The following is a 16,498-nucleotide window of genomic DNA, read 5'->3' as shown; positions in this document are numbered from 1 at the left end:
GACATCCAGGGATGAAAGTCTCCCTGGTGGTGTAGGTGATGACTCTTAGGGATGAGTCTGGCTGTGGGACTGTGAAATCAATAATACCTTCCTAACCAAAAGGGGAAAAAGAAGTGTAACAAATAAGGTGTCAGTGGCTGAGAGAGCTCAAATAGAGTCAAGAGGCTACTCTTATGCAAGCTTCAGTTAGGCATTGTTACCTGGTATAGTTTGCCAACCCCCAGTCAAAATCATTCCATCCAATCCTAAAAAACACCTAGGTCATTATATGAAATTCTATAAACGTTCCATGCACTAGGGTAACTTTCCAGAAACCTGCAATCCATATGGGTGCCTGGACCAGGTAAGTCCTGAAATGCAGAAGGGCCAGTCTCTCCAGGGTGTCAACAGTTCTGTCCCCCTATCCCACGTTATCAACAGCCCCTTACAATGTGAAAAATATACAATGGGCATAGCCCAAATACCCCTAAAGAGTGGGAGAAAGATCAAAGGTGATGGTGGAGTTATATAGAGAAGTAGAGCTTAACAAATGAGTATGGTTGTTGAATCATTATATTGATATTTCTTTTAGTCTCCAGTAAATTAGAACAGCTAGAAGTAAAAACGTAAAATTGTGGAATTGTAACCCATATGAAACCCTGAAATCTGTTCTGCAACTAATTGTTGCAGTGGCCTTTGAAATTTACTGCTTTTTTGTATATATATGTTATTTTTCACACAAAAAAAGAAAAAAGTCAATTGTGATGATAAATGCACAGTTACATGATGGTATTGTCAACCATTGATTGTACCCTTTGAATGATTGCATGGTATGTGAATATATAATATATATTAATAAAAAAATAAACAATTAAAAAAAAAAAGACTAAAATCATGTTTTTTTCTGGGGTATGTAATTCAACCTGCCAAACCAGTATGCTATGTTGCCTCCAGTTGGACAGATATTTTAAAAAGAAAGTAGAGAAAAAAGAAAGGAATAAAATAAGGTCTAAAGGAATAATGCTAGGAGTTGAAAAATATGGGATATATGTGTCTCTTTCTTTGGAGTCAGGGTCCTCTTCAGAAAAGTGAGTAGAGTTCTTTCTTCCTGAATGTCACAGAAATGTGGGAAGAATAAATAAGTTCCATTGATTAAGCATTAGTGTTTATAAGTGCATTCTGATGTGATAATGAGGCAATGCATATTTCAAAACTAGAATATGACTTTTATGTGACTCTACAGCTTCCTTGATTGGTCTTATATATAAAATCGTCCTATATAAAATGGTTGTGTTTTAAGTTGGTAAGATTTTGGAATCACTTATATTTTCCAATTAAGAAATTATTATGTAGAAGTATTTAATATTACAATTTATCTTCCCCAATGTTTTGTGTGATAATTACCATTAATCTTTTTAGGGAAACAATATTTGAAATTGTTTAAAGTAATAATATTGGTTCAGTGGAGAAGGAGAGAATGAGAAAGAACTCTTGTAGCTCTTTCAAATAATATAATGAATTTAAAAGACAATACAGTTTATCCAGTAATGTAAACTCAACTGAATCTAAGGAAGGTGCATTATCACCATCCGAATACATTCATATTTCGATAACATTTCTATGGAATTAGTAGACTTTTTGTTTTTTAAATAGTCTGAATAATAATGGAAAGTGGGAGGAATTATTTAGGATATAATTGTTTTCTAAGAGTATATTTGGAGCTACTAATAAGTGTAATTTACATTTCCTTTTATTTTGCTACTAGGGAATGTTTCAACAATTTCCACAATTCGTTCCTCTTGTTTGGTTGGTTGTGCAATAACCCAGGACCATTCAGATTCTCTTGTCCAGGCAGCTGCCATATCTTGCCTTCAGCAGCTTCACATGTTTGCACCACGGCATGTCAATCTGTCTAGTCTTGTTCCCAGCCTTTGTGTAAGTATAAAGCTGCCTCATTCATTGATTTATTTAGGGAACCCCAAAATATGTTTCCTAGAAGCTGCAATGCGGACAAAACAAAAGATGAACTTTCCTTTTAACTGGTGGGGTTAATCCGTTTATATTTGAAGTCATAGTGATAACACAGGACTTCTTCCATTTTGGTATTTAGTCTTGAGATACATCTTATCTCTTTTTTGACCCTTGCTTCTGATAATACCTACTTTTATATATATTTGTTTTTTTTGTGTTGTACCACATTGAATGCCTTCTCATTTCTATCTGGATGTATGTTTCATCTGTTTTCCTCATTGTTACCATTAGGTTAAAATTTTAACATCCTAAATAAATGCAGTCATATATGGTTTGATACCAGCTTAACTTCAATAGCATTCACATATACTTTTTGCATACCACTGTCCCTCAACCATTTTTTTGTACTTGTTACCATTTGTGTATTTGTACATTGTAGGTCAGAAACCTAGATGTATTATTACTTTTTATGCATTTGCATTTTAGCACCAGTAGGAAGTAAAAAGTGGTTACATACCAGACAATAAAATACAATAATAGTGGCATTTATAATTAACCAAATGGTTATTGACACTTCATGTCTTTATTTCTTTATGTTACATTGGACCGTTGTCTAATGTCCTTTCCTTTTAACATTGCTTGTAGTGCAGATCTAGTGGTGATGAACTCCCTTAGTTTTTCTTTATTTGAGAATGTTTTAATCTCTCTCTCTCTCTCTCTTTTTTTTTTTTTTTTGATGTGGGCAGGCTCTGGGAATGGAACCCAGGTCTCCAGCGTGGCAGGTGATAATTCTGCCACCGAGCCACTGTTGAACCGCCCAACCTCACTTTCATTTTTGAAAGAAAGTTTTATCAGATATAAAATTCTTGGCTGGCAATTGTTTTCCTTCAGCATTTTAAGTATTTTAACCCTTTGCTTTCTTGCCTCCATGGTTTCTGAGGAGAAATCAGCACTCAATTTAATTGGGACTCTCTTGTATGTAACATGTTGCTTTTCCTTGGAAGTTTTCAGAACTCTTTCCTTATCCTGTGCATTTAATATGGAAGTGGAATTGTCAGGTCACATGGCAGTTCTGTAGTTCCATGTTTAAGTTTCTGAGCAATTGCCAAACTGTTTTCCACAGTGGTTGCACCATTTTACATTCCTATCGGCTGTGTACAAGGATTCCTATTTCTCCACATCTTTGCCAGTACTCTTCTGTTTGTTTGTTTGTTTGATTTTAATTATAGCCATCCTAGTGGATGTGAAGTGGAATCTCATAGTTTTGAATTGTCATTCTTAATGTGTGATAATGTTGAGCTTCTTTTCATGTGATTATTGGCCATTTGTCTATTTTTACATATTCAAGGCCTTTGCCCATTTTTTAATTGGGTTGTTGTTTTTGTTGTTGAATTGTTGCAGTTCTTTGTATATTCTGGATATTAAATCCTCATGAGATGTGTTATTTCCATGTTGTTTCACCCTTTCTGTAGGTTTTATTTTCACTTCCTTGATAACTTTGATGCAAAACATTTTTAATTTTGGTGAAGTTTTAGTTTTTCTTTTGCTGCATGTGCTTTTGATGTAAAATCTAAGAATCTGTTACCTAATACAAGATCCCGAAGATTTTCCCCTATGTTTTTTCTCTACGAGTTTGTGTTTTTAGTTCTTTTATTTAGGTCTTTGATCCTTTTTAATTAGTTTTATATATGGTATGGAGTACACTTTAATTCTTTTATATGTGGGTATCCAGTTTTCCCAGCACCATTTGTTGAAGAGACTGTTCTTTCCCCATTGAGTGGACTTGGTACCCATGTCAAAAATATGTGCAAGGATCCTTCTGGATTTTCATCTAAGTACGTTGTATGGCCTTTAGTGCCCATTTCAAAAATATGTGCAAGGATCCTTCTGGATTTTCATCTAAGTACGTTGTATGGCCTTTAGTGCCCATTTCTTGGGGCAGCTATTTTGACTACAAAATATTCTTAATTTTATTATTATTTTTATCAATATTTCCAAAAGAGTACTATTTGGCTGTATTTATACTGTGTGGTTGTTAAATGAAGAGCTATTTCATAAGTAAGATGTTTTATCTTGTACATTCATTAAGCAAATGAGATTAAAGAATTCCAACTTTTAAAAACAATTTCTCTAAAATTATTATGGTTTTCAGGTTCATTTATGTAGTTCTCATTTATTACTTCGACGGGCAGCTGTGGCATGTCTTCGGCAACTTGCACAAAGAGAAGCAGCCGAAGTATGTGAATATGCCATGAGCCTAGCGAAAAATGCAGGGGACAAGGAGAGCAGTGGCACCAGTAAGTTATGTTATTGATCAGTATTCTTTTTTTGTTTAAATGTTTTCACATTCCAAATGAATATCACTTATGGAATAACATTTTATGATGAAATATGGCCAGATTTCTTATTCTTCTGAATAAAAACTGTTACTGCTTTTAAAATTCCACTACACTTTTCGTGGTAGTTTTACATTTTTAAAATTTTACAGCTTTAAAATACTGTGTATCATTTAGTATCAGGATGCTTTTACCATCCCTATAGGATGTTATAGCTATATAGTGGGTGAATAATCCTAGGAATATTGCCCTGTACCACTAATACACTTCTAAAAAGAGAAACTATGTTTTGGAGGTACACAGAAGCTTCTAGTCTTTGATAATAGCAAGTATTTTGTGATATGACTTTTCCTTTAAGTGAGAACAAAGTGATCAATGGAACTGTGAACAATCACTTGATATTTTAGTAGCAAAAGATAGGTCTTTGGTTTTTTTGGTTCTTTGTGCTTTTTGGAGGATTTTACGCATAGCTTGATCTTGAGCCTGATCTTTTGGTTTCTAGAAGTAGGTGGTATCAGGTTTTTTAGAGCTTTATTGACAGATATTTCCCCTCTTATGAGAGATCATTATTTTACCTATAAAATGTCTGGAAGCTGCTGGGATACCTAAGAAGCAAGATACAAAAATAACTTCAATTTTAGCATAGTGTAGTAAGAGCTTTCCTACTAATGAACATACTATATTGTAATAAAAAATAAGTTCATTATAAAAGTCTACCAAGGGCCGCGGTGGCTCAGCGGGCAAAGTGCTTGCCTGCTATGCCGGAGGACCTCGGTTCGATTCCCGGCCCCAGCCCATGTAACAAATACGGAGAAACAGAATACAATAAAACAAGAAAATGTTTAAAGATGTTTCCCTTTCTTCCTTCCTTCCTTCCTTCTATCCTTCCTTCCTTCTCTCTGTCTTTCCTTTAAAAAAAAAAAAAAAAAAAAAAAAAAAAAAAGTCTACCAAGAAACATTACAGGTTTTTGGAGAGAAAACACAGCACTAAAATAAGCATAGAAACTCCCCTGACATATATATGTAAAATTTCAAAACTTTGTGTCATTTACCGTAGTTAAAATTGAAGGACAAACCAAGATAGAGAAAAATATTTGTAAATTATATGTTGTGCTGGTTTGAAATGATGTATGTACCCTAGAAAAGCCATGTTTTAATCCTAATCCCATTTTGTAAAGGCAGCCCTTTCTTCTAATCCCTATTCAATGCTGTGTACTTGAAACTGTAATTAGATCATCTCCCTGGAGATGTGATTTGGTCAAGAGTGGTTGTTAAACTGGATTAGGTGACGACATGTCTCCACCCATTTGGGTGGGTCTTGATTAGTTTCTGAAGTCCTATAAAAGAGGAAACATTTTGGAGAATGAAGGAGATACAGAGAGAGCAAAGCAGAACGAGATAGCCATGAGAAGCAGAGTCCACCATCCAGCAACCTTTGGAGAAGAAGAAGGAAAATGCCTCCCGGGTAGCTTCATAAGACAGGAATCCAGTAGAGAAAGCTAGTAGATGATGCCATGTTCACCACATGCCTTTCCAGATGAGAGAGAAATCCTGACCCTGTTCACCATGTGCCTTCTCACTTTAGAGAGAAATCCTCAACTTCATTGGCCTTCTTGAACCAAGGTGTCTTTCCCTGGATGCCTTTGAATGGACATTTCTATAGACTTGTTTTAACTGGGACATTTTCTCAGCCTTAGAACTGTAAATGAGCAATTTATTAAATTCTCCTTTTTAAAAATCATTCTGTTTCTGGTGTATTGCATTCCAGCAGCTAGCAAACTAGAACATATGCCAAAGGCTGTTTCTTTATTAGTGTTTTTGTATGTATGTATATTGTGTATTTTTTAAAATGTGTTTTGAGTTTTTACAAAGCAGTGTGTCAGGGGTCCCCAAGACCATCTCCAGGTTCAGTGATTCACTAGAAGGACTCACAGCGCTCAGCATATAGTCACAGTCATAGGTGTAGTTTATTACAGCGATGGGCTACTAACAAAATCAGCAAAGGAAGAAGATGTATCGGTGAAGTCCAGAGAAAATGAGATGCAAGTTTCCAAGAGTCCTCCCCTAGTTGAATCACACAAGATGTGCTGAATTCCCCCCTGCAGCTAGTTTTGAGAACACATATGAAAGTTCATTTCCTAGGGAAGCTTGTTAGAATCTCAGTACCTAGCATGTACCAAAATTTTAGACTCCCAGAAGGAAAGCAAGTTTTGACCATGAACCATATTGTTTATACTAACAGTTTAGGTACATGAGCCCCTCTTATTAGAGAATAATGAGAACTGGCCCCAAATCTAAGTTCCCAGATGCCAGCCAACAGCTAACCTGGTAAGAGGCCTTTCTAAGGATACCTATGTTAAGTCTTCTCTGCATCTGTAAAAAGTAGAAATTTATAATTCTGTATATGACATAGGTATTTTATAAAAGAAGAAGATATACCAATATATGAAATATCCTAACCCTTAGTGATTAAATAAATTCAAATTACCACGACCATAAGATAGTATATTTCATCTATAAAACTGACCAAGATTCAAAGTAATGGTTATAAACAGCGTTGGGACAGCTGTGAATAAAAGGGAAATTTCTTAGCTGTTTGTGGAAGTGTAAAGTGGTACAAATTTTCCAGAGGGATTTTTGGCTGTATGCTATAAAAATTTTCAATATATGCATGCCCTTTGACCTAGCAATTTCCCAATTTTAGGAATTCATCCTCAGTGGTTAATCACTTAATGTCCTCGTAAATTCTATGGCTTGATAGGTAGCCATAAAATTTGCATTGTAGAGATGGACCTCAAAGGGGCGGTACCTGCCTTATGGGCTGAGAAGAAAGCCAAGGTAACTGCAATAATTGAATGCTGTGGAAGGGGTCTGGGGAGTCTCAGAAGGTAGAGGAGGCCAGCCCTCCTGCCGTGCAGCAGCCCACAGACCCTACATACCCCACTGTAGTTGTGGGGCCCGAGGCTGGGGACAAGAACACCACCAAAGCCACTGACGATGAACTAAATATAAGGATGGCTGGGGCTTTGGCACTGGGGAGCTATTGTGGGGTAAACTGTGGGGCTTCTCCAGGTGACCAGGCCGCATTGTATCTTGGTTGATGATGGGCTGGAACTGAGCAGTTGAAGGCATGCTCTGGCTCATGTGGTTCGGGGACAGCAAATCCTCAGTAGTGTGTGTTGAGAAGCTGCTGCTGCTGAGCTCCTTTTGCAGTACATTCCACCACACCACCTACAACACGCAGCCCACGTTCCGCAAAGCCATGTACGAGGTCTTGCAGGTGGCCAGCAACTGCACAGGGAAACTGTCCCCCATGTGCATGACAACGATAAGAGTGACACCACCAAAGCTTCGGAGCTACAGAATCAACAAATGATCAAATGGGTATCTGGGGCTTCCAGCCCTCTGGCCCCAAAGGTTGGAGCCCCCAGAAGAGAAGAAGAATCCCTACAAAGAAGTTTACACAGACGTGTGGGTTGAACTTGAGGCAGCTGCCTATGCACCAATCCCACCAGCCAAAAAGCCCCAAAAGAGCACAACCAAGAAGCCCAAGGTCAAGGAGATTATCGATGAATGCACGAGAGAGCAGCTGGTGTACAGAGTGTGGCAAAAGTGCTGGAACATTGAGGATATTTGCATCTCTTGTGGGAATCTTGACGTCATCCTAGGACACCCCCTCTCCATCAGAGGAATGTACCAGAATTGCAAATACTGTTTCCTGGAGTGTGCATACCAGTATGCATACCAGTATGATGATGATAGCCACTACACCATCTGCTGTGGGAGGTGAGAGGTGCACGTGTGCGGGAACAACTGTTGTGGGTACTTTTGTGTGGAGTGTATGGATCTCTTGGTGCGGCCGGGGGCTGCCCAGGCGGCCTTTAAGGAAGACTTCTGGTACTGCTGCATGTATGGGTGCGAGGGCACATATGGGCTGCTGTGGTGGCAGAATGACTGGCCCTCTCGCTCCAGATATTCTTTGCCAATAAACACGACCAGAAATTTGACCCTGCAAAGGTTTACCCACCTGTCCCGGCTGAGAAGAGGAAGTCCATCCAGGTGCTATCTCTCTCTCTTTTTTTTTAGACATGGGCAGTCACCAGGAATCGAACCCAGGTCTGCCGCATAGCAGGCAAGAACTCTGCCTGCTGGGTCACCATGGCCCGCCCTTGTATCTCTTTTTGATGGAATTGATCAGGGCTCCTGGTGCCGAAGAACTTTGGCATCCAAGTAAATTGCTGCATGGCCACAGAGGTGTACAAGAACTCGATCATGCTGGGCATGGTGTCACACCCAGACAAGATCGTGTAGGTCGGGAACATCTGCAGCATCTTGCAGAGGCATATCCAGGAATGGGGCCCTTTCGATCTGGTGATTGTGAACAATCCTGGCAATGACCTCTCATTCATCAACCCTTGCCCGCAAGGGACTGTATGAGGGCATTGACCAGCTCTTCTTGGAGCTCTTCCACCTCATGCATGACACTTGGCCCAAGGAAGGAGAATGACCACCCCTTCCTCTGACTCTTTGAGAATGCTGTGGCCATGGGCATTAGTGACAAGAGAGATATCTCACGATTTCTCATGTCCAACCCTGTGATGATTGATGCCAAAGAAGTGTCAGCTGTACACAGGGCCCACTATTTCTGGGTTAACCTTCCTGATATGAACAGACCATTGGCATCCACTATGAGTGATAAGCTGGAGCTGCATGAGTGTCTGGGGCATGGCAGAATAGCCAGGTTCAACAAAGTGAGGACCGTTACTACTAAGTCAAACTCCATAAAGCAAGACAGAACCCAGCATTTCCCCCCCTTCCTGAAGGAAAAAGAGGACATCTTACTGTGCACTGAAATGCAAAGAGTGTTTGGCTTCCTCTCACTGTATGGTCATCTCCAGCACGAGCCGCTTGATGAGGCAGAGACTGCTGGGCCAGTCATGGAGTGTGCTGGTCATCTGCCACCTTTTCACACCACTGAAGGAGTGTTTTCCTTGTGTGTAAGGGACGTAAGGGCAAACGGAGACAATTACACAAAGGTAATGATAAACGCCAAACAAAAAAAATAAAAACATCAAGGCCGTGAGGATGGGGAAAGTCCCAGCACCCAGAAGAGAAAAAGGAATTTAAAAGGAAAACCACTGATGTGGAAACACTGGAAGGCTTTGCCTTGCAAAAAGGAGTGGACATCATCTCTTGATTTTTTGATGTTTAAACTACTTGGAAACAAAACCGAGCCTCCTCTCTCCCCATCCCCTTTTATTTTTTATCAAATCTTTTTGTTTTCTTCTCTTCCCAAATGTGTTTCTGTCTTTGGAGCCATCCAACTTAAAAAAAGCCTCTTTTCAGCCTGTATGCTTCTTGTTACTACCTTCAGAATTCAGAGGGCTATAGACTCCACAGAGCCTAGCAGTCCTCATTCTTCAGGGGACTCTTTCTACTGCTGCTGCTGCTTGTAAGAGTAAAAGTTTTTCTAGATAACAAGAAATCTACCCACTATTCATAGTACTAATATTTTGATTATATGCTAGGTCCTTAGAGAGGGTTTTCCTAATTTTTAAGGTGTGGTGGCATCACATTTCATTATTTTTCCATGTGAGTATCCCCTTATTGCAGCACCATTTGTTGAATTTTTGTTTTCTTATTTTTGTTTTTATTTTTTTGATTGTTTGTTTTGGTTGTTTGTTTTTGGGGGCGGAAAGTACATGGGCCGGGAATTGAACCCAGGTCTCCCCCATGGCAAGCGAGAATGCTACCACTCAACTACCTTTGCACCCCCCCCACATGTTTTGTTCTTAGAAGTGAATAACATTTATTCAGCATTCCCTGGAGATTCCTTTAAAATACCTCAGAATAATCAGTCTTAAATCAGAGTCTTATATTTATTGTCAGATTAAATTCTAGTCCTAAATTGTAAATTGGAGACTGTACCATGTTAAATTATATGTAGCAGGTTTGGTTGCTATTGTGAATTTACATCTAAGTCTTGGTCTTTATTATAATTGTTAACTAAAGTATTCACCAAAATCCTAAAGAAGCTTATCTGTTAAAATTATTTTACAGATGTCAGTTCTTTTGCACCTGGGGTTAGTTCTAGAAGTGATATCCATTGCCGGCACCAAGGTGTTAATATAACAGAAACTGGTCTTGAGGGACTTCTTTTTGGAATGCTTGATCGAGAGACAGATCGAAAATTGTGTTCTGATATTCATGACACTTTGGGACATATGCTTTCATCGCTGGCAGTAGAAAAACTTTCCCATTGGCTAATGCTCTGTAAGGATGTTTTGGCAGCTTCTAGTGGTATGTATTTATTCTATTAAATATGTTCTTAAAATAATGAAAATTGTTTTACTTTTGATATAGATGTATTTGAGCTTGCCTTTAAAAATACTAATAATTAATCTGTAAATAAATCCCTATGAAAATGTTGAAGATTAGAGTATATTACAATCTGATGATTTTCCTACGTTTTTGAGAATTGACCAAGTTTACAGTAAATTTTCATATATAAAATCTCAAGTTACTCTGTAGTATCAGCATAGTATGTAAAGCTAGTGAAATGTGTAAAACGGTTTTATGTTGTCCTTTCTTTGTTGTTTGTTTAAAAAAAATAGTAAACTGTTGTTTTCCAAAGGGTAAGAATTTAGGTTTTTATTTTAATTAGAAATCTTCTAACATTAGTGTTACTTCTAAAGCATCTTGTTTTTCTAGGTGTGATGTTCCTATAATATGCTTTTATTTTTGTTACAGATATGAGTACTGCAACTCCTTTTGGTAGTGGGAAAGATGAAGAATCTGAAAAGAAAGATGAGATGGATGATGATACCATGTTTACCACACTAGGTGAAGAAGATAAATCAAAACCCTTTGTGGCACCTCGCTGGGCCACTCGGGTATTTGCTGCTGACTGCCTGTGTCGGATCATCAATTTGTGTGAGAATGCAGACCAGTCTCACTTTGATCTTGCCATGGCACGTTCTGCTAAACTACAAAACCCTACAAGTAAATTTCAAATAAGTACTTCTTTTCCTGAAAGTATTTATACATGTTTGAAATTATTTACTGCTATATAACATGCTTAGGCTATTCCTTTCAGTTATGATAACTTCCCTTGCCTTTTGCCTTAATTTTCTCTCTTTACATCATTCATATTTGAAAGATAGCTTAAAGAAGAATATGTATCTTAAACATCTGTCATTGGATAATGATAACAATAACATAGTTTCCTTGCTACAGAGTCCTAGTTTTAGCACTTTAATATGAAAGAGATGGTTAAACTTTAAGGTGCATAAATAAATTGAACTTTGCAGTTCCAGCTGTGAAGAATGTCAGAATTCATTAATGACATGACAGATGAAAAATTCTCAGGTTTTAGAAATGCTGGTAGATATTTTTGAATAGGAGGAAACTGTTTATTACTGAAACACTTCACTGCTTTTTATCTTAAAAAGCTTTTTAAGAGATTCCAAATAGAGTCGAGAGGTTATCCTGGAGGTTATTCTTATGCATCAAGTAGATATCATCTTGTTATTCAAGATGTAATGGAGAGGCTGGAGGGAACTGCCTGAAAATGTAGAGCTGTGTTCCAGTAGCCATGTTTCTTGATGATGATTGTATAATGATATAGCTTTCATAGTGTGACTGTGTGATTGTGAAAACCTTGTGTCTGATGCTCCTTTTATCTACCTTGTCAACAGATGAGTAGAATATATGGAATAAAAATAAATAATAGGGGGAACAAATGTTAAAATAAATTTAGTTTGAAATGCTAGTGATCAATGAAAGCGAGGGGTAAGGGGTATGGTATGTAAATTTTTTTTCTCCTGTTCTTGTTTTATTTTTCTGTTGTCTTTTTATGTCTTTTTTCTGAATTGATGCAAATGTGTGGGAAATGATCATGACGACGAATATGCAACTATGTGATGATATTATGAATTGCTGAGTGTATGTGTTGGGAATGTTTGTGCTTCTTGTAATTTTTCTTAATTAATAAAAAATTAAAAAAAACTTACATGGCAAAAAAAAAAAAGCTTTTTATACCACATACATTGGATCATATATTTTAGGGCATTTACAGAGTTATCATCAAATTAGGTTCAGTATCTTCATTTTTATAAATTAAGACCTGGAAAGGCTAAGAGAGGTAATAGAGTAATAGACTCTCTGTCCTGTCTCTTTTTGTCTCTATATCACCCTGTCATTATTAAATATCTAAAGACAAATTGTATGAATTAATAATATGGAAGTCTATTAGTTGAAAATGTCTTCCAAGTTATGTTATTGCACAATATACCATGAACACAAGTGTCTTTATTCATGTAATTATTCAACAAATATTTGCTAAATCTGTTCTTTGCTACACATTAAGAATACAAAGAATAAGAAGACATATTCCATACCCTTGAAGACAGACAGCCTTATCATTCACATAATTATGATTATTCCAATAGTGGTATGTTAAAGTATTTTGGGAAACATAAAAAAGTAGTATTCATTTCCTGAAGAGCCAAGGAAGACCTCACAAGTGATTTGGAAGCTGGGTTTTAAAGACAGGGAGAAATGGAGAGTCTGGTTGTATTAGTTTTCTATTGCTATTGTAACAAACAATCACAAATGTAATGGTATAAAACAATGCAAGTTTATTGTCTTACAGTTCTGGAAGTTGGAAGTTCAGTATGGGTCTCATTAGTCTAAAACTCAAGGTGATAGCAGAGCCACATTTCTTTCTGGAAGCTCGAAGGGGGAAATCTATTTCTTCTCCTTTTCCCACTTCCAGGGCTGCCAGCAATTCATGACTTATGACCCCCTCCTCTATCTTTAACTTCAGCAACATTGGTGTTCTCTGTGATCCTTCTTCAGTTGTCATTTGTCTGTCCCTTACTACAGCTAGGAAAGGTCCTCTGCTTTTAAGGACTTGTGATTACATTGGGTTCACCCAGATAATTTGTGATGATAATAATAATTTATGATAATCTCCCCATCTCAAGGTCCATAACCTGAATCACATCTGTAAAGTCCCTTTTGCCAAGTAAGGTAACATATTCTTACGTTCCAGGGTTTAAGGTATAGACATTTTTCTGCCTGCCACCCTGATTTATTATAAACAGAGAGAATAAGAGAATTTGTAAAGGCATGGAAGCATAAGCGGGCTTACTTTATTTAAGGAATAGTGGAAGTTCTTAGGTTGGTAGAATTTTTAGCTGCTTTTTGTCTCTCTCACTGTTTGTCAGGAATTTCAACCTGTATGCTCAGATATCCTCATAAGTTTTCCCTGTTTCTCACTGATAATTTTGACTCTTTTCTGCCTCTGTTGTGGATTTTAGGTCTGTTTTTCTGTTTTTAGTTTCCCTATAATTTTTTTCTGAATTTCTCCTACCTTTGTTATATATTCTTTTCACTCTTTATGGTTTTTCTTATTCCACAACAGCCTTGATTTTTTTTGTATCCTGTTGAAGTTGCCAAATGATTTTCCAAATTTTTTAATGAATATATATTATATATTTACATACCATGTAATCCTCCAAAGTGTACAGTCAGTGGTTCACAATATCATCATATAACTGTGCATTTATTATCACAATTGACTTTTTTGTGTGTGTGAAAAATAATATATATATATATAAAAGCAATAAATTTCAAAGTTTGTTGCAACAATTAGTAGTAGAACAGGTTTCAGAGTTTGGTATGGGTTGTAATTCCACAATTTTAGACTTATTTCTAGCTGCTCTGAGGTACTGGAGACTAAAAGAAATATCAGTACACTGATTTCAGCACTCATACTTCTCTGTATAATGCCGCCATCATCTTTAATCTGTATCCCACTCTTTAGGGGTGTTCCAACTTTTTCGTGTTGGAAGGGGCTGTTGATAATATGGGATGTGGGAATGGAACTAGTTGGTGTTCTGGAGAGGCTGGTCCATTTGCATTTCAGGACCCAACTGGAGGTTGTAGCTTTCTGGAAAGTTGCCCTAGTGCATGGAACCTTTGTAGAATCTATGTAACGCCCTAGGTTTTCTTTATAATGGCAGGAATGGTTCTGATAGGGGTTTGGCAAGCTATGATAGGTAATAAATGTCTAACTGAAGCTTGCGTAAGAGTGACCTCCAGGATTTTCTGAATTTTTGTTCTAGTTTTTATAGAGAATTGTTTTAAGAGCTTAGCTGTTTCTCCGAATCTTCAGAAGCTTTCTTTTTCCTAAGATTTTTTTCATGGGTTTATTTCTGTATATAACCTCAAAAGAGAAGAGAACTCTGCATATTTGGTATTTGCTTACAGTACGGGATGGTATCTATTTAAGGGGTGGATTGTCCATGTTCTCTGACCTTGTATTTGAGGGTACTTCACACTGCAGCTAGATGGTGAGCTGATATAACAGCTCCTGGATTCCAGTGTCTGGTGTGCTTTGTTCTGTTAGACTGAAGAAAGATCCTTTCCAGCACCCACTACCTCGTATTTGGATTCTGAAGAGTCGTGGATGGTAAATGAAAAACTATTGACCCATTAATGCACTGCCCAGGCTTTTCTTACATCATCTTCTTTTCCCCATCTGCCAATATACTGTGCTTTTTGTAGGGAATTACTACTCCCGTAATAAAATAAGCTATCAGCTCCCTAAATCTCTCCCTATTTTATACTATGTATATATTCCCCCTTCCCACTTCCACCCCTTTGGGAATTCATCTCCTTGGATTCAGAAAAAAGAGAAGTCTCAATGTGAGGAAGGTTGGAGGTAGAGATTAAGCAACAAAACCGATTGTTGGGGAAAGCACCACTCTCATTCCAGGGACAGTTGCCTAGTTTTTGTTTCTTTGTTTTTAACATTTTTTTTATTGTGAAATATAACATATATACAAAAAAGCAATAAATTTCAAAGTACACTGCAGCAATTAGTTATAGAACAGATTTCAGAGTTTGGTATGGGTTATTGCTCAACAATTTTAGATTTTTTTCCTTCTATCTACTCCAAGATACTGGAGACTAAAAGAAATATTAATGCAGTGATTCAGCATAACATATTCATTTGTTAAATCCTATCTTCTCTGTTATAACTCTTCCACTCTTCTTTCTCCCAGTCTTTAGGTGTATTTGGGGTATGCCCTTTCTAACTTTTTCATGTTGGAAGGGGTGTTGATAATATGGTATAGGGGGGTAGAACTAGTTGATGTTCTGCAGAGGCTGGCCCCTCTGGATTTCAGGACTTATCTGGCCTGGGAACCCCTCTGGAGGTTGTAGGTTTCTGGAAAGTAATCAAAGTGCATGAAATTTTTGTAGAATCTCAGATGGAACCCTAGATATTCTTTAGGGTTAACAAGAATGCTTTTGGTTAAGGTTTGGCAAACCGTGGTAAATAGCAATATCTAGCTGAAGCTTGTGTGAGAGTAGCCTCCAGAATAGTCTCTCGACTCTGTTTGAGCTCTCTCACCCACTGATAGCTCATTTTGGTACAATTCTTCTCCACTTTTTGGTCAGGAAGGCAGTTTGATCCCTTGATGCCAGGGCCAGGCTCATCCCTGGTGTCATATCTCACGTTGCCAGGGAAGATGCCTCGTTTTTTATCTGGTGGATTGATGTTTTCCTAGACTTAATGATTTAGGTGACAGAGAGTGCAAGAGGAATAATGGGCCTTTTTATTTTAATTTATTTTTTTGATTTTTACATTGGCATAATATAGTTGGGTCCCTTTTAATCCAGTTCCTTCTGGCTTAGAAATTTCCGCAGAAATTCTGGTAATAGTTTATTATACCTAGTTTTTCTTGGTAATGAGTTGTTTTTTTTTTTAAGTGACTGTGGTAGTTAGATTCAGTTGTCAACTTGGCCAGGTGAACGTGCCTAGTTCTGTTGCTGTGGACATGACCCAATGGTACATGAACCTCATCTATTGCTCATTACATCTGCAGTCAGCTAATAGGCATGCCTGCTATAATGAATGATGTTTGATTTAATTGGCTGGTGCTTAAGTGAGAGACTTCAACATAGCACAGCCCAAGCAGCTCGGCATCCCTCATCTCAGCATTCACAGCTCAGCCCAGGCCTTTGGAGATGCAGAAAGAAATCACCCCAGGGAAAGTTGTTGGAACCCAGAGGCCTGGAGAGAAGGCCAGCAGAGACCATCCTGTGCCTTCCCACATAAGAAAGAACCTCATTGGAAAGTTAGCTGCCTTTCCTCTGAAGAACTAACAAAATAAATCCCCTTTTATTAAAAACCAATCCGT

The 16,498-nt window shown here is 37.7% G+C and overlaps 1 protein-coding gene and 2 pseudogenes across 4 annotated transcripts in view; all 3 read left to right on the top strand.

The window, feature by feature from the left end:
* HEATR5B (HEAT repeat containing 5B) overlaps positions 1–16,498 on the top strand; it is a 208,395-nt gene that overhangs the window by 85,397 nt on the left and 106,500 nt on the right. For all 4 annotated transcript variants that reach the window (XR_013164177.1, XM_077133986.1, XM_077133984.1 and 1 more), the window contains exons 21-24: positions 1,745–1,914; positions 4,103–4,247; positions 10,347–10,586; positions 11,037–11,288. Coding sequence is in view for 3 of the 4 variants with exons in the window: in XM_077133986.1 (XP_076990101.1) it covers positions 1,745–1,914; positions 4,103–4,247; positions 10,347–10,586; positions 11,037–11,288 (807 nt within the window). In the remaining variant the exon portion in view is untranslated. The remainder of the gene's footprint in view (positions 1–1,744; positions 1,915–4,102; positions 4,248–10,346; positions 10,587–11,036; positions 11,289–16,498) is intronic.
* On the top strand, positions 5,240–8,818 carry LOC143660683 (DNA (cytosine-5)-methyltransferase 3A pseudogene; annotated as a pseudogene).
* LOC143661638 (DNA (cytosine-5)-methyltransferase 3A pseudogene) lies at positions 8,481–9,287 on the top strand (annotated as a pseudogene).

The sequence above is a fragment of the Tamandua tetradactyla genome, chromosome 17 (assembly GCF_023851605.1).
Source record: "Tamandua tetradactyla isolate mTamTet1 chromosome 17, mTamTet1.pri, whole genome shotgun sequence".
Lineage (NCBI taxonomy): Eukaryota > Metazoa > Chordata > Mammalia > Pilosa > Myrmecophagidae > Tamandua > Tamandua tetradactyla.
The sequence above is the reverse complement of the archived record's forward strand: the minus strand, read 5'-3'. Positions and strand labels throughout refer to the sequence as shown.